Raw genomic sequence first — 17,152 nt, forward strand, 5'->3', positions numbered from 1 at the left:
TTGATTGAAAATTTTACATTATTTGAAAGATACTCTTCAGAGTCTGTAGTTGGGACCATTCCTCACTTAAATAAACACTCTTCCCTCCACTGCCGCATTTCTAAATCTTCAGGGGATGCAAGTGAGGTAACACATTTTTATTTCATCATCTTAAAAGCAAAGCTTCTTTCCCCTCATTAATATTTCAAAATTCATTTTGAAATAAATTTTATTCATTTCAAAATGAATCCCCAAAAGCATTCTGTCAAGACTTTCATGAAAATTTAATGATCGTGGTAAAGTTTTTCTATTCCTTACGTTTTTCTATTCATTTATTTGCTTACTTAAAACGAATCACTGGGGCATAGTATATCATATAGTCGAATTTCATCTGTTGTATCTGGTAAGGGGTAAATATCCCAAATATATAAGTAACTCATACAACTCAACACCAAAAAAACAATCTGACTAAAAAATGGGTCAAGGACGTGAGTATACATTTTCCTAAAGAAGATACACAGTTGGGCAACACACACATCAAAAGATGGCTAGACATCACTAATCATCAGAGAGATGCAAATTACAACCACAGTGATCTATCACTTCACTCTAGTCAAAATGGCCAAAGTTTGGGGCACCTAGGTGGATCAGTCGGTTAAGCAGCCAACTTTGGCTCAGGTCATGATCTCTTGGTCCGTGGGTTCGAGCCCCGTGTTGGGCTCTGTGCTGACAGCTCAGAGCCTGGAGCCAGTTTCAGATTCTGTGTCTCCCTCTCTCTGACCCTCCCCTGTTCATGCTCTGTCTCTCACTGTCTCAAAAATAAACAAAACGTTAAAAAAATTTTTTTAAATGTTTCAAAATGGCCAAAGTTAAAAAGACAAGAAATAACTGTTGGCAAGGATGTGGGAAAAAAGGGAACCCTCAAACACGGTGGGTGGGACTGCAAACTGGTGCAGCCACTATGGAAAATAGTAATGGAGCTTCCTCAAAAAATTAAAAATAAAAATACCCTGTAATCCAACGATTCCCCTACTGGGTTTTTACCCAGAGGAAATAAAAACACTCTTTTGAAAAGATATATGCACTCCTTTGTTTACTGAAGTATTATTTATGATAGCCAAGATATGGAAGCAATCAGAGTGTCCACTGATTGATGAATGGATGATGAAAGATACGGTATCTACACACAGCAGAGTAGTACGCGGCCATAGGAAAGGATGAGATCATGCCATCTGAGACAACATGGATGGATCTAGAGATTATTATGCTAAGTGAAATAAATCAGATTGAGAGAGACAAATACCGTATTATTTCACTCATATGTGGAATCTAAAAAACAAGTGAACAAACCAAACAAACAAACCAGAATGAGACCTATAAAAATACAGGGAACAAACTGATGATTGACAGAGGGGAGAGGGCTGTGGGGATGGGCGAAATGGGTGAAGAATGAGTGATGGAGAATGGGAAATACAGGCTTCCAGGTATGAAGTCACAGAAATAAGACACAGCATAAGGAATATAATTCGTGATATTGTAATAGCAGTGTAGAGTGACAGATGGGAGCTACACTTGTGATGAGCACACCATAATGTTTAAATTTGCTGAATCAGTATGTTGTATGCCCAAAAGTAATTTAACATTATATTACAACTATACTTAAAAAATTAAAGAAATTTCATTTGTGATTACATTTAGTTTTCTTTATAGAGATTTTAGATTTCCTACCTAAGTCCAACTTTTTAGCTTATAATATTTTTAGTTTCTGTTGTGTTTGACATTTTGGAGATAATTTTGTTGTATTTCAGTCTCACTGTACTCAGCATTTTTATTATGTTTGTGTGTGTGTGTGTGCGTGCGTGTGGCTTTATCTTTCATTCTGATTTGGACATTTGTAAATAATTTTTATTTATAATAATATCTTGGCTGTTTATAATAGCATTTCTAATTATAAAAACATGTCTGTATAAAACCAAACTTCACTACAAAGAGTTTTCTGATGATCAAAAAGAGTTCTTTCTGCAGAAGGTTCAGCTTCCAGCATGCGATCATGAAAAGCCTGAGGATCAGAAATGTTTTAGAACCTGTATCTTCTCTAGCGTCTTTTCACAATGAAGAAATTACAAACGTATAATGCTGCCCTAGGTCTTTTCTTTGAAAAAGGAAGAAATGGGATCATAGAATACTAGAGCTAAAACACTTCGCCTTTTCCGTCTCTTCCTCTTCCTCCCACCCAAATCACGTAGTTTCTCACTCTGTAGATGAGGAGACAGAGACAAAGAGAATGAGGCCACTTTTAAGTCACCCAGCTCATTTATGGCACATCCGGGACCAGAAAACTGGGCTCCTGATATGATCATGGTGCCCATCCCCTCGCTCCCAGGAAATATACATATAAATGTAGTGACTGTACAATGTCAAATTCAGCTAGTTACCAAAAAAAAAAAAAAAAAAAAAATTCCAGGCATAAAAAATAAACATGTTTATAAGTATTTTAGCTAGATGAAATTCAAACACACATATAGGTGCAAAAAAATTAAAAAAAAAAAGATACATGGCAGGTAAGCACATGAAAAGATGCTCAATGTCATTAAAGAAATTTAAGTTAAAACTACACTATGATGCCCTTATACATCTACTCGAATGACTAAAATCAAAATTCTCGGGTTGCCTGGATGTCTCAGTCAGTTAAGGGGGAGAGAAAGAATCCAAAGCAGGCTCCAGGCTCTGAGCTGTCAGCACGGAGCCTCATGTGGGGCTCAAAGTCATGAACGGTGAGATCAGGATCTGAGCCGCAGTCGGATGCTCAACCAACTGAGCCACCCAGGCTCCCCTTGGGGTTCCTCTTTTAAATTTTTTTTCTCTGTATTTACTTGCTTGCATATGTACCCTCAGAATTATGAAAAACAAGAAGGCTTATGTAATCTGGGACAGGCATAACTGCCTGTGCATCATCTAGAAGCTGTTATATTGGCATGGACCCAGACATAGAAGAAATCCAGCTCTAGCACAGCCTTGAAATACCTAGAAAAGTAGTTGGCTTGAAGTTAGGATGATTTGGAAATAGTGCTCCAAATGTGTCTTGAGCTAGGGGTCTTAAATAAGCAGACCCTTCAGGCCTTACCTACACAGCCTTCTCCGTCAGGCCGTCGGGTCATCCCAGGCGGGCAGATGCACATGAAGGTGCCTATCAGATTCTTGCACATCATGCCTCTAGATTCACAGTCATGGAGACCTTCGGCGCATTCATCCAGATCTAGAAAACAGTTTTCGTAGGAAAAAGATCAAAACAAATTCCCAGGAGCAGGATATTGTTTTGGAGTTCTAGGTCTTATTTCTGGTCTTAAGGCTCTTAAAATGCTATTGTGTGACAGAGGAAGGAGGAGCCCAATATTTTCCAATTGTTGGGTATATTCTAGACTTATAAAAGTTTCAGCATTGATCCCAATGAGAAGAAGTTCAGGGAAGGACAGTCTTTTCTTTAATAAGAGCCCAAGATTGTGGGTTCTTCAACCTCTTTTATCTTTGACTTGCTTAGGCAGACCATCAGGTGTCTTGTTACCTAGATATGGAAATCTACCAGCAAAATCCTGTCAGATACAGGGCTGTAAACTCTAGAAGAACATAGATGAGAACTGTAACTTCACTGCAGTACACTTCCAGCGTGGCAAATAAGTTTTAACTACTCTCTTGTCCATGGCCTTACCTTTGCACATCTTCTGGTCTTCCCTGAGGGCATAGCCAATTGGACATGTGCATTCGTAGGACCCGAAGGTGTTCATGCAGCGGAAAGCACAGAGCAGCGGGTTCTGGGCACACTCATTGATATCTAATCAAACAAACAGGTAAGCAGGGACTGAGCCTAGAGTGTTAATTGTTTAAATAAACACTGCTGTATTTATTTAGCAGTCATCGAGAAAGCAGTAATATAATAGAACCTCCACTCCTGATATGGAAAAGTGAGCACCTAATAAACTCACCCTCCGACAAATAACAACCATAAACTCTGAAAACAAAAACAAAAACAGAAACGACTACTTGAAGTAGTCTTTAGTGGTAAGTTGAAACTCTGCAAACAACCAGCAAGAAAGAAGTTCCCAATATTTTTCTTTTTCTGAAATTACGCTGTGGATGGACATAGTCCTGCCAGCAGCAGGGCCTGGCAGCTAAATCTTCAATAGAAATGTTCTGAGCTTCTATGCATGGCAATCGGGGGAGGGAGGTGGGGGCAACCAAGGCTGCTCAAGAGTGAGAGGAAATCCCAGATGGGAGAGGGCTAGAGATGGAGACACACTATTTTGCATAAAAGCAAAAAACTTAATCTGAACCTCTGTCTTCCACGGGCCTGACAGTCTGCTTTTATGTTCATCCAAGTTAACGGCCTGCTAAGACAAAAGCATCGGCATTCTGCAAAGATATCACTCACAATATCCAGGGAATAATCTAAAATTAACCTCCTGCTGGGGAGCTAACTTCAAGTGAAAATACCATCAACAGATGCTGACTCTGACATGACCGAGATGCTGGACCTATCAGACAAGGGCTTTAAAATAGCTGCTGTGACTCTACTCTCACCGAGGCAGAGGAAAAGAATACTTGTGATGAACGTAATCATCAGTAGAACACCAAAACAATGAAAGTAAAAGAAGAGACAGGAAAAAAACCTTTCTAGATCAAGCAGAAGTAGTATTTAAGGGAAGTATCACTTGCCTTCACAATTCATCATGGGCCCTGGCTCAAAGCCTTCATTGCAATTGCATTCAAAACTCCCAATAACGTTGGTGCATGTCCCATTCCCACACGGATTGCCAATGGAACATTCATCAGTATCTGGGAAAAAAAGGAATAAAAAAGTGCCCCCAAGTTTAGGGAAGTTTTAGCTTAATATGTGCATGCCCACGAATCACATCCATCCACCTGGCCCTCACAAACTGCCAGGATCTGTACAGGCCACACCTGACTCTGCACCCTCCCTGCCATTAGCTGGCTGGCTTGCCTTTATTCAGTACAGAGGACCCCAAAGGATCAAGCGTGCAAAGCTCTGACTCCTAAGATAGCCATGCTTTCCCTAAAAATCACAAACCCAGAGAGGGATGTGGTCTTCTGCTATAGGAGCAGGTACAGAAAGTCACAAAGTAAAAGGGACTTCTCTCCCAGTTAGCTGCTCTGCCAAGTATAAATCTCTAGGCACATCAGAGTTTGTATATCTGGTGGAAGGCAGAGGTTGGGCACCTCTCTCCATGTTCACGTAAACCAGATCTACTAGTAAATGTAAAAAGGGAGAAGAAAAAGCAGTTATTACTAGCTGCTGATACTGGCTCTGTAAATCCTCCCACCACCCAGGGCACCTGGGAGACCTTCTACTAAACATGAGAAATGGAATGGAAGCTTCCAAATATGTAATGTGGAGTCAGCACTCACCCACGCAGCGTACTCCAGTGTAATCAAGGTTGTAGCCCATCGGACATTCACAGCGGAAAGAGCCATCTGTATTGATACACTGACCATTTGAACAAATGCCTGGGCTCTCAAGGCATTCGTTGACATCTAAAATATAGAATCGTCCATAAACTTCCTCCGTATAAAAGGAGACATCACAACCATGTGTATTTATTCAACACAGACTTAAAATTTATAAAACACGTAAACATTTCTTTTCACCAGATAAACAGATTGTATGCAATATACAATGCAGTTTTACAATGCTGAAGATAACACATGTGATATAGAACATTGTGTACATATGTTAAAATATACTATATGTGACACAGTAAAATAAACATGATTTATAGAACAAATACACAAAAATATATTTACACAAAGACTACAGGAATAAAATACATCAAACCACACCTTCACGTGTGTCATGGAGACTCGGGACAGTTCCGTGGCCGTACGGACACAGGTCCTGGAATGCAACTACAGAGAAAAACACAAATTCCCCATTGACCGAAGAGCCTCAGTTGTGGGACAACTTAAGAACTGATGGAGGGTGTACATGAAATTAGACTTAATTTCCATCTACAAGTTGCTTTTGACAAGAGTCTTATTTTATTTTTATGATTTACTTCAAAAGCAACCCTGAGCCTTTTTAGAGAAGGTCACCTGGGCTTGCCCAGCTCCTCCCAGAGTGCTGCCTACTAAGGGCTTCCGGTTCTGTTTGCTAGTTTTTTTGTTTTTGTTTTTTTAAATGTTAATTATTTTGAGAGAGGGCGTGTGGGGGAGGGACAGAGAGCGAGAGCGAGAGCGAGAGCGAGAGAGAGAGACAGAAAATCAGAGAATCCCAAGCAGGTTCCTTGCTGTCAGCACAGAGCCCGACACGGAGCTCAAACCCACGAACCAGAAGCCTGGGATCATGACCTGAGATGAGATCAAGAGTTGCTCGCTTAACTGACTGAGCTACCCAGGCATCCCTTATCTGTCTGCTCGTTCAGTGCCGAGGAGCCCATGACACACAGAAGCCACCTCCGACCTAGAGGTCAGGCTAGTTCCCAGGTTGCTGGGAGGCACCTACAACTCGACTACGCTAACAACAGGAGACCTGGGAAGCTCTCGGTCTCACCCTGCAAATGGCCCTCATGCTGACTCAGCATGAGTTTTCCCCCCCACTCCTCGCATCCCCTGCACTGTACCTCTCAAATTCATTCCTCTGAAAGCAAGTAATACGGACCTCGGGGGGAGAAATGAACTAACAGTAACTCTAACCTGCACTCACATGTGTTGAATACACACGCTGGAAAGAAACCCCTCACACTAAGGTGACCAGTTTAGACGTGAGGGAGCCATTTCACCTTCGCAATATTCCTGAGTTCCATGGTGACCGACAAACACATTCCCAAACCAGCACAAAGTGGAGTCTTACGCGCCTGCTCTTACCTTCGTCGTCTTTGGGGCACAGCTCACAGGGGTCGCCCCAGCCCTCTCCTGGCATTTTACTACAGCAGCATTTTGCCTTAGTGGTGTTGAAGGCTTTGGGTACAGAACACTTTCCATTTTCGAAGTTGGTGAAGCAGAAGCTCTGGCGGGTATCTAGTCAAGAGAAAGCAAACATCACAGACCTCCTTCTTGGTCATTTAAAAAGATGGAATACTTCGTGTATAACTTTCTGACGGAACATTTCTCACGGGCCGAACACTGGATGCAGATGAGGTCAGCAGTGAAAAGACAGGTCTGGAAATCCCCCAATGCTGATTTCACATGCCAATTTAAATTGACCTGTCTATAAAATTTTACATACTTATCTGAAATGTTAAAAGTGTTTTTATGACGTCCCTAGGAAATCTGAGAAATTACGCTCAGTATTAAAATTATTTCTGTATCTCTTCTATTGTTATGTTATAGCCTCACACAAAAAAAATCCATGTAAGTTTCAGTAAGTCATATCACATTAAAAGCAACTCATACAGCACAGTACAAAAAATTTGGTCCAACGACAAATGGAACAGTGAAGCAAAAACAGTAATAATAATGATAAGCAAATGAATGAAAATAATTTTTCAGTATGAAATTTAAAAAACTGCGGAAACAGGGTTGAAAATTCACAGTACCTTAAAAGGCGTCCAGTACATTTAGTGTTGAGACCTAGATTTTTAACGCAGACGTAGTTGCCACAGACACGTTCTTTGTAGTGACAAACACTAGCATGATGGTTTACTGTCTATCTGTGAAGTTCTTAAGGTCAAATTATGACACAGAAGTCATTCCAAAGCTTACCAAAGCATCTCCGTCCATTATCAGACAATACAAAGCCAGGCGGGCAGATGCACTGGAAGCCCCCAGGAGTATTGGTGCAGGAACCAAACAGACAGATGTTGGGATCTTCGTCGCATTCGTTTATGTCTGGACGACAGCAGGAGAATGTATGAATTCAGGCAGATCAATACACTGTTCAGTCTTTGAAAATAAACAGTTTGTCCATACTACAATAACCCACTAGCCATTGATTATTTAATACGAAACACGAATACATAATGTGTATCTATAACTTGCTCTTTAAAAGTAGACGATTATTGCTTCAAAAGTCAAAGACTGTATCCAGATTCAACCAACCATATGGCCCAGACAGCCAAATAGAATTCTAGCTCCTTGCAGTGGATCCCTAGGGGTGTGTGTGTGGCCACCTGACATGACCAACTGTTCAATATCCTCCAAGTGTCACAGCCTCAGATGGTTTCCTTCTCTCATGCTCCTCTCTGCCATCCGCCATCCAAATTAAGATCCCCGAGTCATCTTTCTTCTTCCCCCTGACCTTTTAACCTTATGCAGGCAGCATGTGACCTGCTCCTTCAGCCTCCTCTGTGAATTCAAACTCAACCTCACCTGCCCGGATTACCGTAAATATCCTAACAGCCTGCCGCATCTCTGTCTAGTCCCTTCACAGGGCCACCAGGTTGTTTTTCTAAACCACACATCTGCTTGAAAATCTGTGCCTGCTGGAACCAGGATGACTCGGACGTGGGTCTGAGAATTTCATCATTCCCACTCATCCCAGAACGGTTCCTTCAAATAAGGATTCCTTAGCAGTGACATTTGGCCTTTGTTTCATTGGAAGTGCTTACTGAGTTGTTTTACGTAAGTGAATAGACATTACATAATTCCAGCCACGTGAGACTGTAAGTTCCATGGGGACATGACCTATGGGTCTGTCTGGGTCACTGCAGCACAGCTTAGTCTAGCACGGTGTCAGGCACATACTACATTCTCCATTTGCATTCAGTCTTCTGTCTGGGTTGGCCACTTGATGCCCCTTACCACACTCGAGTTGGCTGTGTTTGCCAATAGCCTTCTCTGTTCTGTTCCTTTTTTTGGTTGTAAATTCCTATACAACAGTTAAGAACCACCCCAAGTGTCACCAATCCATTGTGATGGGCTTCCCTGACTTTCTTTTTGCCCCCACCACCAACGTTCACAGCCTCACCCTGAGCTCCCTCTGCCTTAATGTACCTCCAGTGCAGTGTCTGACCCAGTGGATTGCAAGGGTATCTTTACACAGTGGGTTTACTTACAAAACAGATCTTTTCTCTTCTGCAGTAGGTTACCAAAGGCAAGGGCTGTATCTTTTTGTAACCCCAGCACCTAAGAGGTGCAAGGTGTTCACTGTTACGTACGGTGAAAGTTGTCATCAACTTGCATGTGTATACAGGTGTAGTAAGTATATGTTCATGTTAAGTGTGTATATGGTCACATTAGAAACCATTTCATTTGGAAAAATTGGTAGAAGAGATTCTAGCCTGAAGGAAATAGTCTTGCAGTGCAGTTAATTAAAAGTGTACTTTTCAGAAATGCAAAATAGGAGCATTGGTAACAGTAAGAAAAAAATGGTTCTGCAGTTTAATAAAATGTTACTGAGTCAGAGATTTCTTTTTTTCCACAAAGAGAAAAAGCAGCTGAGTCTGACACAAAGAAGCGTATGTATCTTTTCCCTCCTAATGGTGGACATACCACTGCCATCATTGTTCCACAAAGGGATGTGTTATAGGAAAAATGAAGAACTGAGATTAAATACGGAATAAAGAAAATGAAAGGATCTTAAACTTTTCAAGAAGGTTTTTATTAAGATGCTTCTAGGATTTATTATCTTTTAAGTATTAAAAACACTAGGCAATTTTACAGCGCACTACACAGATCAAGAAAGGGAAAAGATATTAAGGCCCAACTGGTAAGACTAGGGATGATATCTCCACTATATGAAATCACATGGACTGAAAAATAATTAAATTTGATCAAGTAAACGGTTTCCTTCAGTTCTGTCCATATAGGCCCCTTGAAAGTGAACAGTAGAGCTACAAAGAATTTTTGTTTAATTGGACAACTACAAGGCAAAACAAAACAAAACAAAAGCAAAAAACCCTCAGTGATCACTTCATGTTAGAAGAACCACACCAAGATGGTGCTTCTGAATTTCAACAAGACTGTAAAAAATAATTTGTATAAAAGTGAAATTAAGTAACTGTAAAAAGGTCGGCCTTCATCATGTTCACCAGGCAGTTCTGGAACCCACTTTTGATGTGGTTACAGTGTTCTTGTATGCTGGAGGAGTTTCAGCATAAAAACATCTGTTATGACAAATGGATTAATATTTTCTGTTTTGACATGAGGCCTTCCCAAGGAAAAAAATGTCTCAACGGCATGGTCAAGATTTTCTGCTCCACATTTCTAGGACTCCAGACACCTTTAATAGCTGTTTTAAAATTGGTTGCCAAAGATTACAATTTTTGTAGACTCTCTTTAAATTCAGGAGAAAGTCTCTGTTGACATTTGGAAAAAAGATCAGAGTGCACTGAAAATTCTCTCACTAGTATAGCATTTCTGTTCATGACCAGCCCCACATCCCTAAATTCTTTATCCCTACGTTCAAAAGGATTCTGATGGTTCCACAATGCAGATGTAGTCTGCTACACGTTGCATCCCCTAGGTCAGCCTGCTTGCACTGGTTTGGATTTAGTATACTTCCAAAGGGTCTTTACCCAACCTGTCTTACACCAAACAGCTCGTGGACCTCGGAACAAATGTTAACCTTACCGATGCAGTTCTCGCTTTTCACTTCATACCCTGGCGGACAGATGCACCTGAAGGACCCTTCCAAATTCTGACAGGTACCAGGAGAACAAGAGCCAGGAAGGGCAACACACTCATTAGTATCTTTAAAGAGAAAGGAGAAAAAAAAAATGATTTAACTATGAGATGACTGCTGCCAAACGATACTAACATGAATTCAACTTGCTCTCTCTGATCTGTCAGGTCACTATGGACAAATTTGCCCTGAGATACTCTTTTGACATCTTGAGTATTACTCATTTGGCAAGAGGCTAATTTTCCTGATTTGTCTCCTTTGTCTCCTTTTATGGAGACATGGATAGCCCCAAGCTCTCTTCCAATAAAAGCATTGCAGACAAGTCATTCCCAATTGTTGGCGTTGTCCTTACACCAAAATTTCCCATGGTATCTTATTTTCGCCAAGTGATCAGATGATCCCATGACATGTGAATGGAGTTTCCAGGTGTGTGTGTAGGGCTGGGGGAGTCACATCCTTATTTAACAAAATACAAAGACTTTTTATTATGTTGCTACTTACCTATACAGTTCTTGCCGTCTGGAGTAAGTTCATAACCTTCATTACATAAACACTTGAAGGAGCCAATTTCATTAAAACACCGTCCATTTCTGCACACCTGACCAAAAAAGGAACTGCACTCATCTATGTCTGTAAGCAAATGAGAATTAGCTTTCAGGGAGAGCTCTTACATGCATATGATGTTACACATTGCAATGTCAAAGCATACTCATTGGTATGCATTTACAAACATGCTTCATTACAATTCCTCATCAATACAGAGAAAATGGCTCATATTATAAGGATCATGTGACTAAGACCATGTAGATCCCTAGTATATCTCAACCATACTTTTTGATATTAATATAACAAATTTATAACCAGATAAAAACTGAAGGTTTACATGTAGTGAAGACTTCCATTCTTTTCAAATGAAAACTATTTCTTTTCCTGGAGACAAGAACGTATACAGATTTAACCTGACAGCCTAGTTTGCAGATGACTTTACCTGGAGATAAGCTGAGTATATTCAAAGGACAAATAATGGGGCATATTAAATACAGAAAAATACATTATAATAAAAATACTCTAGGACTGCTGACATGTGTTTTGCTGACAAAATGCAGAATCTGAAAGCAAAAAATCTTAAGTTTCAGTTCAGCTTAGGGCTGACTGCATTTGAGTACTTTTCTCAGTTGTCTGAAGGCTGTGCACTCTGATCAGAGCCATAGCAATGTGTCTTCAGCTCTCCCTGGTTGTACAAAGGATCTGAGAAACTAGAGACAAGAAGGTGGTACTTGAAACAATGTCCAATTAGCTCTAAATTTTGTTCACAATGGCAGAATTTTGAAAAAGAAAAAACAAACCAAAACAAAATTGAGAAGAGTGTGTTTTGGGGTAAATCAGAGGTGCATTTGAGCTGTGCTGATCCCATCATGGTAGAAAGCCGGAGACATTATAGGACCAGGTGAACAAAGACACATTAGTTGAGACGCACCAGTGCAGTGCCTGACACGTGGTCAACATTTGTCCTTTCTCTTGCTGTGTCCTCCACCAACTTCAGGAACCTCCCCTACTCACTGCCAACCCTTGTTTTAATCGTTGTCATTTAGGGGTAAACGATACAATCCTGTACCACGCAGAGCCGACACTTTTTAAGTTTCCACTGAAAATTTACAGTTGTTCAACAACTGAAATCAAATAGGTTTCTGAGGGCTGACCTGGACACCTAGCCACTGGCTCACCATTTCTGTGGGAAAAGGCATCTGTGGCTTGAAAGGCTGACAAAAAATAAAAAAAGTTTCAAGACACAACATGTTTTTAAGTTGGAGACTCTGTCAGTATTCGAATATAAATCAAGAATGCGTTGTTTGAAATACTTGGAATAACACTGGAGCAATGACAGGTCTATCTTCGATCCCATTTAAGGGGTAAAAATAACTTCAAATCATAGAGTAATCCCAGTAGATTTACTATCGTCTTCATGGCTTCCCCCGCTGTATCGATGGATTGATTGACAGAAGTGCTGAACACAGCAGATTGTCCTGTGATTATTTAAGCCAATCTGTGACTTCAGTTCAGTGGAAATGAGTCAATGTTATTACAATACTTTTCGGCACCAATCAGCAACTTCAGGGATAAAAACATCTGATTTACTCTGGTTTTATTCCTTATTCCAGTATATTATATGGACATAAATAGAAGCAATAAAGGACTGAGAACTTACCCAGGCAATCATTATTATGAGTGAGTTCAAACCCTGGGTAGCAGAGACAGTTATAGGATCCAACCGTGTTTTTACAAGTCCCGTTTCCACACGGATGTCGCTCACACTCGTCAACATCTACAAAGAAACATTGGCTCCAAGGAATTCAATTTTTTAACTAGAAAAACACAGCCTGTTAAAGATTTACATTTTTAAAAAGTACAGAGTCACTTATATTTTCCTCATTCAATACTTAGGAACCCCTATTTATTTCCGGGAAAATGAGCATGAGGTGGAGAAAACTCTAAATTATAAAACTATCAGATGCAGTGCTGTTGAGTGACTTATAGGCTCATATGGCTAAGCAAGCATCCCTTTGAGTGCAGATGTTCTAACGAACGGGTTTGCTTGTCGACTTTGTAAGGAAACCAGTCTTCTGAAACCCTAAACAATTTGTTCTATTAAGCATTATCAACACCACTTCCCCAGAAATTTACATACATTAATTTGATCAGCACAACACAGACAAATTTTAGTTTCCTAAACTTTATGAGTTAACAGAATCCACACTGAAGATGTCTATTATAACTCATTAGTATTAGCTTTCAAGAAATGGAATTTAAAAAAAACGTTTAGAAAGGACTCTTCCTAGAAGACAACAGATTCCCTACACAATGAATTCCAGGCTGTGTGAACTCTTCTTCTATGCAAAAAAAAAAAAAAAAAAAAAAAGTAATGTTTCTTAGGAAGAAAGCTTTGTTGAAGAGTAGTATTATGAAGGAGTCTCACTGACTTTCATCATGAATGAATTAGAATGAATTAGAATCGAGGGCCTATTTCCTCCATATAAATCTCTGAATCAAATCTCATGTATTTTTTAGCAAATCATGTTATCTCTCTTACAGAGTACAGCCAGGAGAAGCATGCGTGAGCAAGTATTCTCAGAAAGTTCATGCATATAGGGCTAGATCCTCTATTTGTCTTTTGCACAGCATCTCCTAGAGAGTTTTTTCCACCACCACGGCCCAAGTCCACAGGGGAGGTCATAGGAGGCGACGTTTTCCGGGCAGTCCTTGTTGTATGGATATGTCATAAAGGAAAGCAGTTCTATGGTGCTGAAATCTGACATTACTTTTCAGATAGGTAGTATCTTCAATACCAAAATAGTAGATGCATAACTTCAGCTTTTCCTAAACTGAGAATGTGCTAATTATACATAGCCAAGTTTTTAATGTAATTTTCCTCCTTCAAGTGCAAAGCAGGGAGAACTGTTTTGGCTGAGATGGAGCCCATTGTCGACATCAGATTGAAGGAGTTACACTGAGTTCCAAGGGTGGGCTCCATAAGGGCCAGCCAGCCTATCTGCCTTTGCAATCTCATCACCTGTCAGCTCAGCAAGTACTTACTGAACATTATTACTGCTCAGTTACCCATTACATTAGCTATGGGGACATTTTAGAGAGTTTTGGTACATTTTCTGCTAAAAATATTTTTTTAAGAGTTAAAACACAAAAGAAGCAGGTAAGTCCCATGTACTCAATGATTTCGGGAAAAGGTGTATAAGATGTGTGTATGTGTGTGTCTATATATTCATCTCAACCCTCTTGCTCCCACTACTATTACCACTCCCTTGCATTCTTACAGCTGGAAAGGTTTTCTTAAATGGGACCAGAGAAGGGCAAAGGGCCACTGGGTACTGTGGGGACGTCCACATAACCTGGAGTGTCCCAGAGTACGTGGTAAAGTGTGTGAAAGGCATCTGGGCAAAAAGGCTGTGAACAGTGAACCAGAGAGCCAACCGTGGTGTCCCCCTGCTTGCAAATTTTACATTCAACCAAGGCACAAACGGTTTAACAGAGCTAACTTTTGGCCAAGACGGTTTTTGACAGAGACGTGGTAGTCAGTCACAGCAAGTGGCCGACCCATAGTCTCTTCTGGAGTCTCAGGTCACTTCTCTCCTGGAACTCAGGTCCTCCCTCTTACCCATGCACATGGTCTGGTCCTGGGAAGCTTTAAAGCCATTGTGGCAGATGCACTGGTAACTTCCTTGCAAATCCACACACAGGCCATGACTGCAAACATTAGGAATTTCTAAACATTCGTTGCGATCTAAAACAAAAATAAAACACGTTAGACATATCTGATTTTTATTAAGATTCCTTCATTTTTTCACAGGCATGTTTCTATAACCTGCTACTAATTATTACAGACAGGCTGAGAATGAACCATAACAACAGCTGAATCAAAAAAAAGCAAGGCTTTAAACTCTCCAAGACTTAAAAAAAAATTAGGCCATTCTTACAGGGTGATGGGTATCTCAGGGATACTATTTCATTTTAGGTCTAATCTTTAGAAAATCCAATTGAAGAGATTTCTTTTACCTAACCAAAAACAAACAAACAAAAAACCAAAATACATGGCAAAATAGTTCAATATGAATGAAAAGATTTACTTAGGAAATCATTTCAAAGTTATCTCCGAAAATATTTTTTGGTAGGAAAGCACGGACAACTGCTTAGCGCAGGGAACACAGAATGCTGGGCAAGGAGTCGGTCTCTCTCTCACCTACGCAGGCTCCGTTGGGGGACAGTTTGAAGCCCGCGGCACATTCACAGCGGTAACTCCCGGGGCTGTTGAGGCAGTCTGCGTTCCGCTGGCACAGATTATCACCGTTGCTGCACTCGTCGATATCTGAAAGAGCAACAGTTCCATTTAAAGAACTTCCTCACTCCATTACTATGACATTCGCTTCACTAGTTTGGTGACCCGCTCTTCAGTACTGTAGAAGAAACCATAAAAATCGGAAAACCGTCCAAAAATCATTTATGTCTACCAAACTTTCCTGCCTAGGGGGTCATGCATCATTCAGATTACCTTCACAGACCAGGAGCAGGTCATTGTAACTGAAGCCCGTAGGGCATTCACAGCGGAAACTGCCAATCTGGTTGATGCACACGCCGTTGGCACAAATGCCTGGAATCTCTTTACATTCATCAATGTCTGAAAATGAACAGATTCGGTCAAATATACACGGCTCTGCTTAATGTATGTATCATAAAAACCTCTGATAATGTTATGGGTATGCTGGAATGAGAACACACACTGTCACAAAAATAAATTTTAACACTGATATGAATGATATCTGAATTTACAAAAGCATATAAGGCCATATAACAGCCTATTTCTCTTTAAACAGTGTTGGTAAAATAAGTAGCTGATCAATATATCAGGTGATTTTACTGTCAATGTAGTAAATAAACTTCCTAGAGAATCAAACTTCAAGTTACGTTTCAGGCTCCCCTAACTGCTGCTACTCATGTAATGATGAAAGCTATGTGTCCTTAATTATCTGTACCTTGTTACATACGTAGTGATAACGGAGACTTACAATTATATTGCTTACTTAGTCTTTGAGGAAGAAAAGCAGAATGAACAACAGAAAGTACATTCAGAAAAAATTAATGTGGATAATTAATAATTCTGCAAATTCCAAGGTACATCAGTAGAAAGGGACACTGCAAAAATACACCAAAAACATAAACATATACTTAAGGAAAAGAGAGACTGAAGGTTACAATATAGTGGATTGTTTAGAGTCTTCGTGGAAAGGAAAATTAAGATTTCAGCTTGAAATGTATGAAATCTTGAGATAGTCCTGGAACTACCCTAACTCAATCACCGACTATGCTGACGGAATAAAACCATTATTAACACTTGGGCCGAGTCTGTAAACATGTTAGGTCTTTCTTGTCTAACTATATTAGATCAGAATCCAGATTATTATATTTCAAGGCACTTTAAACTTTAAAAACACTGAACAGACTTTTAAATAATGCTACCTGTAGGTATTAAAATAAACATAATCTGGAAGAACTTACCAACAGCTTTTCCAGTGTGAATGTCAAAGGTGAATCCAGGGATATTTCCACATATGGTCTTGAAGTCAGCTTTAAAATATAAATGAAACAAATCCACTCTTAAAATTCTCAAACTCATTTCAGGTAGCATTTTACATACTATTACTTGCACTGACAAATATATTTCTATTACTCACAAGCATACATCTTAATTTCAGTTATATTTACTCACTAACAGTACCAGCTTCTGCGAGAAGTAGATCTAGGCATTCTTTACCATTATTTTCATCATTAACTTTTTACTGCTCTTTTGTTAGAAGGAAATCATTACAAGATTCAAAATATCTACTTTAGGCATTTAAATTCTTCTGTTCTTTGGAAATGCAGATCTTTAATAATGGTCCACTTTATTCACACTGGAAAACCAGGTTAGGTTAGGAATTTAAAAAGGAATTAAAAATTGCACATAGGCAGAAGTGTGCAAAAAACAGTCTCACAGTGTGAAACAAACAATGAGAAGTGAATGAGACATGAATTTTGTCTTATTTTTTTAAACAT

General features: G+C 39.8%; 1 protein-coding gene across 1 annotated transcript in view; it reads right to left on the minus strand.

The window, feature by feature from the left end:
- FBN2 (fibrillin 2) overlaps nucleotides 1–17,152 on the minus strand; it is a 260,207-nt gene that overhangs the window by 26,211 nt on the left and 216,844 nt on the right. Inside the window, exons 42-55 of the mRNA XM_043586875.1 lie at nucleotides 16,616–16,684; nucleotides 15,612–15,737; nucleotides 15,303–15,428; nucleotides 14,721–14,846; nucleotides 12,759–12,875; nucleotides 11,054–11,182; nucleotides 10,501–10,620; nucleotides 7,693–7,818; nucleotides 6,856–7,008; nucleotides 5,833–5,898; nucleotides 5,401–5,526; nucleotides 4,690–4,809; nucleotides 3,686–3,808; nucleotides 3,104–3,235 (exon numbers count right to left, since the gene is read on the minus strand). Coding sequence (XP_043442810.1) covers nucleotides 3,104–3,235; nucleotides 3,686–3,808; nucleotides 4,690–4,809; nucleotides 5,401–5,526; nucleotides 5,833–5,898; nucleotides 6,856–7,008; nucleotides 7,693–7,818; nucleotides 10,501–10,620; nucleotides 11,054–11,182; nucleotides 12,759–12,875; nucleotides 14,721–14,846; nucleotides 15,303–15,428; nucleotides 15,612–15,737; nucleotides 16,616–16,684 — 1,659 coding nt within the window. The remainder of the gene's footprint in view (nucleotides 1–3,103; nucleotides 3,236–3,685; nucleotides 3,809–4,689; nucleotides 4,810–5,400; nucleotides 5,527–5,832; nucleotides 5,899–6,855; nucleotides 7,009–7,692; nucleotides 7,819–10,500; nucleotides 10,621–11,053; nucleotides 11,183–12,758; nucleotides 12,876–14,720; nucleotides 14,847–15,302; nucleotides 15,429–15,611; nucleotides 15,738–16,615; nucleotides 16,685–17,152) is intronic.

The sequence above is a fragment of the Prionailurus bengalensis genome, chromosome A1, assembly GCF_016509475.1.
Source record: "Prionailurus bengalensis isolate Pbe53 chromosome A1, Fcat_Pben_1.1_paternal_pri, whole genome shotgun sequence".
NCBI classification, from domain to species: Eukaryota; Metazoa; Chordata; class Mammalia; order Carnivora; family Felidae; genus Prionailurus; species Prionailurus bengalensis.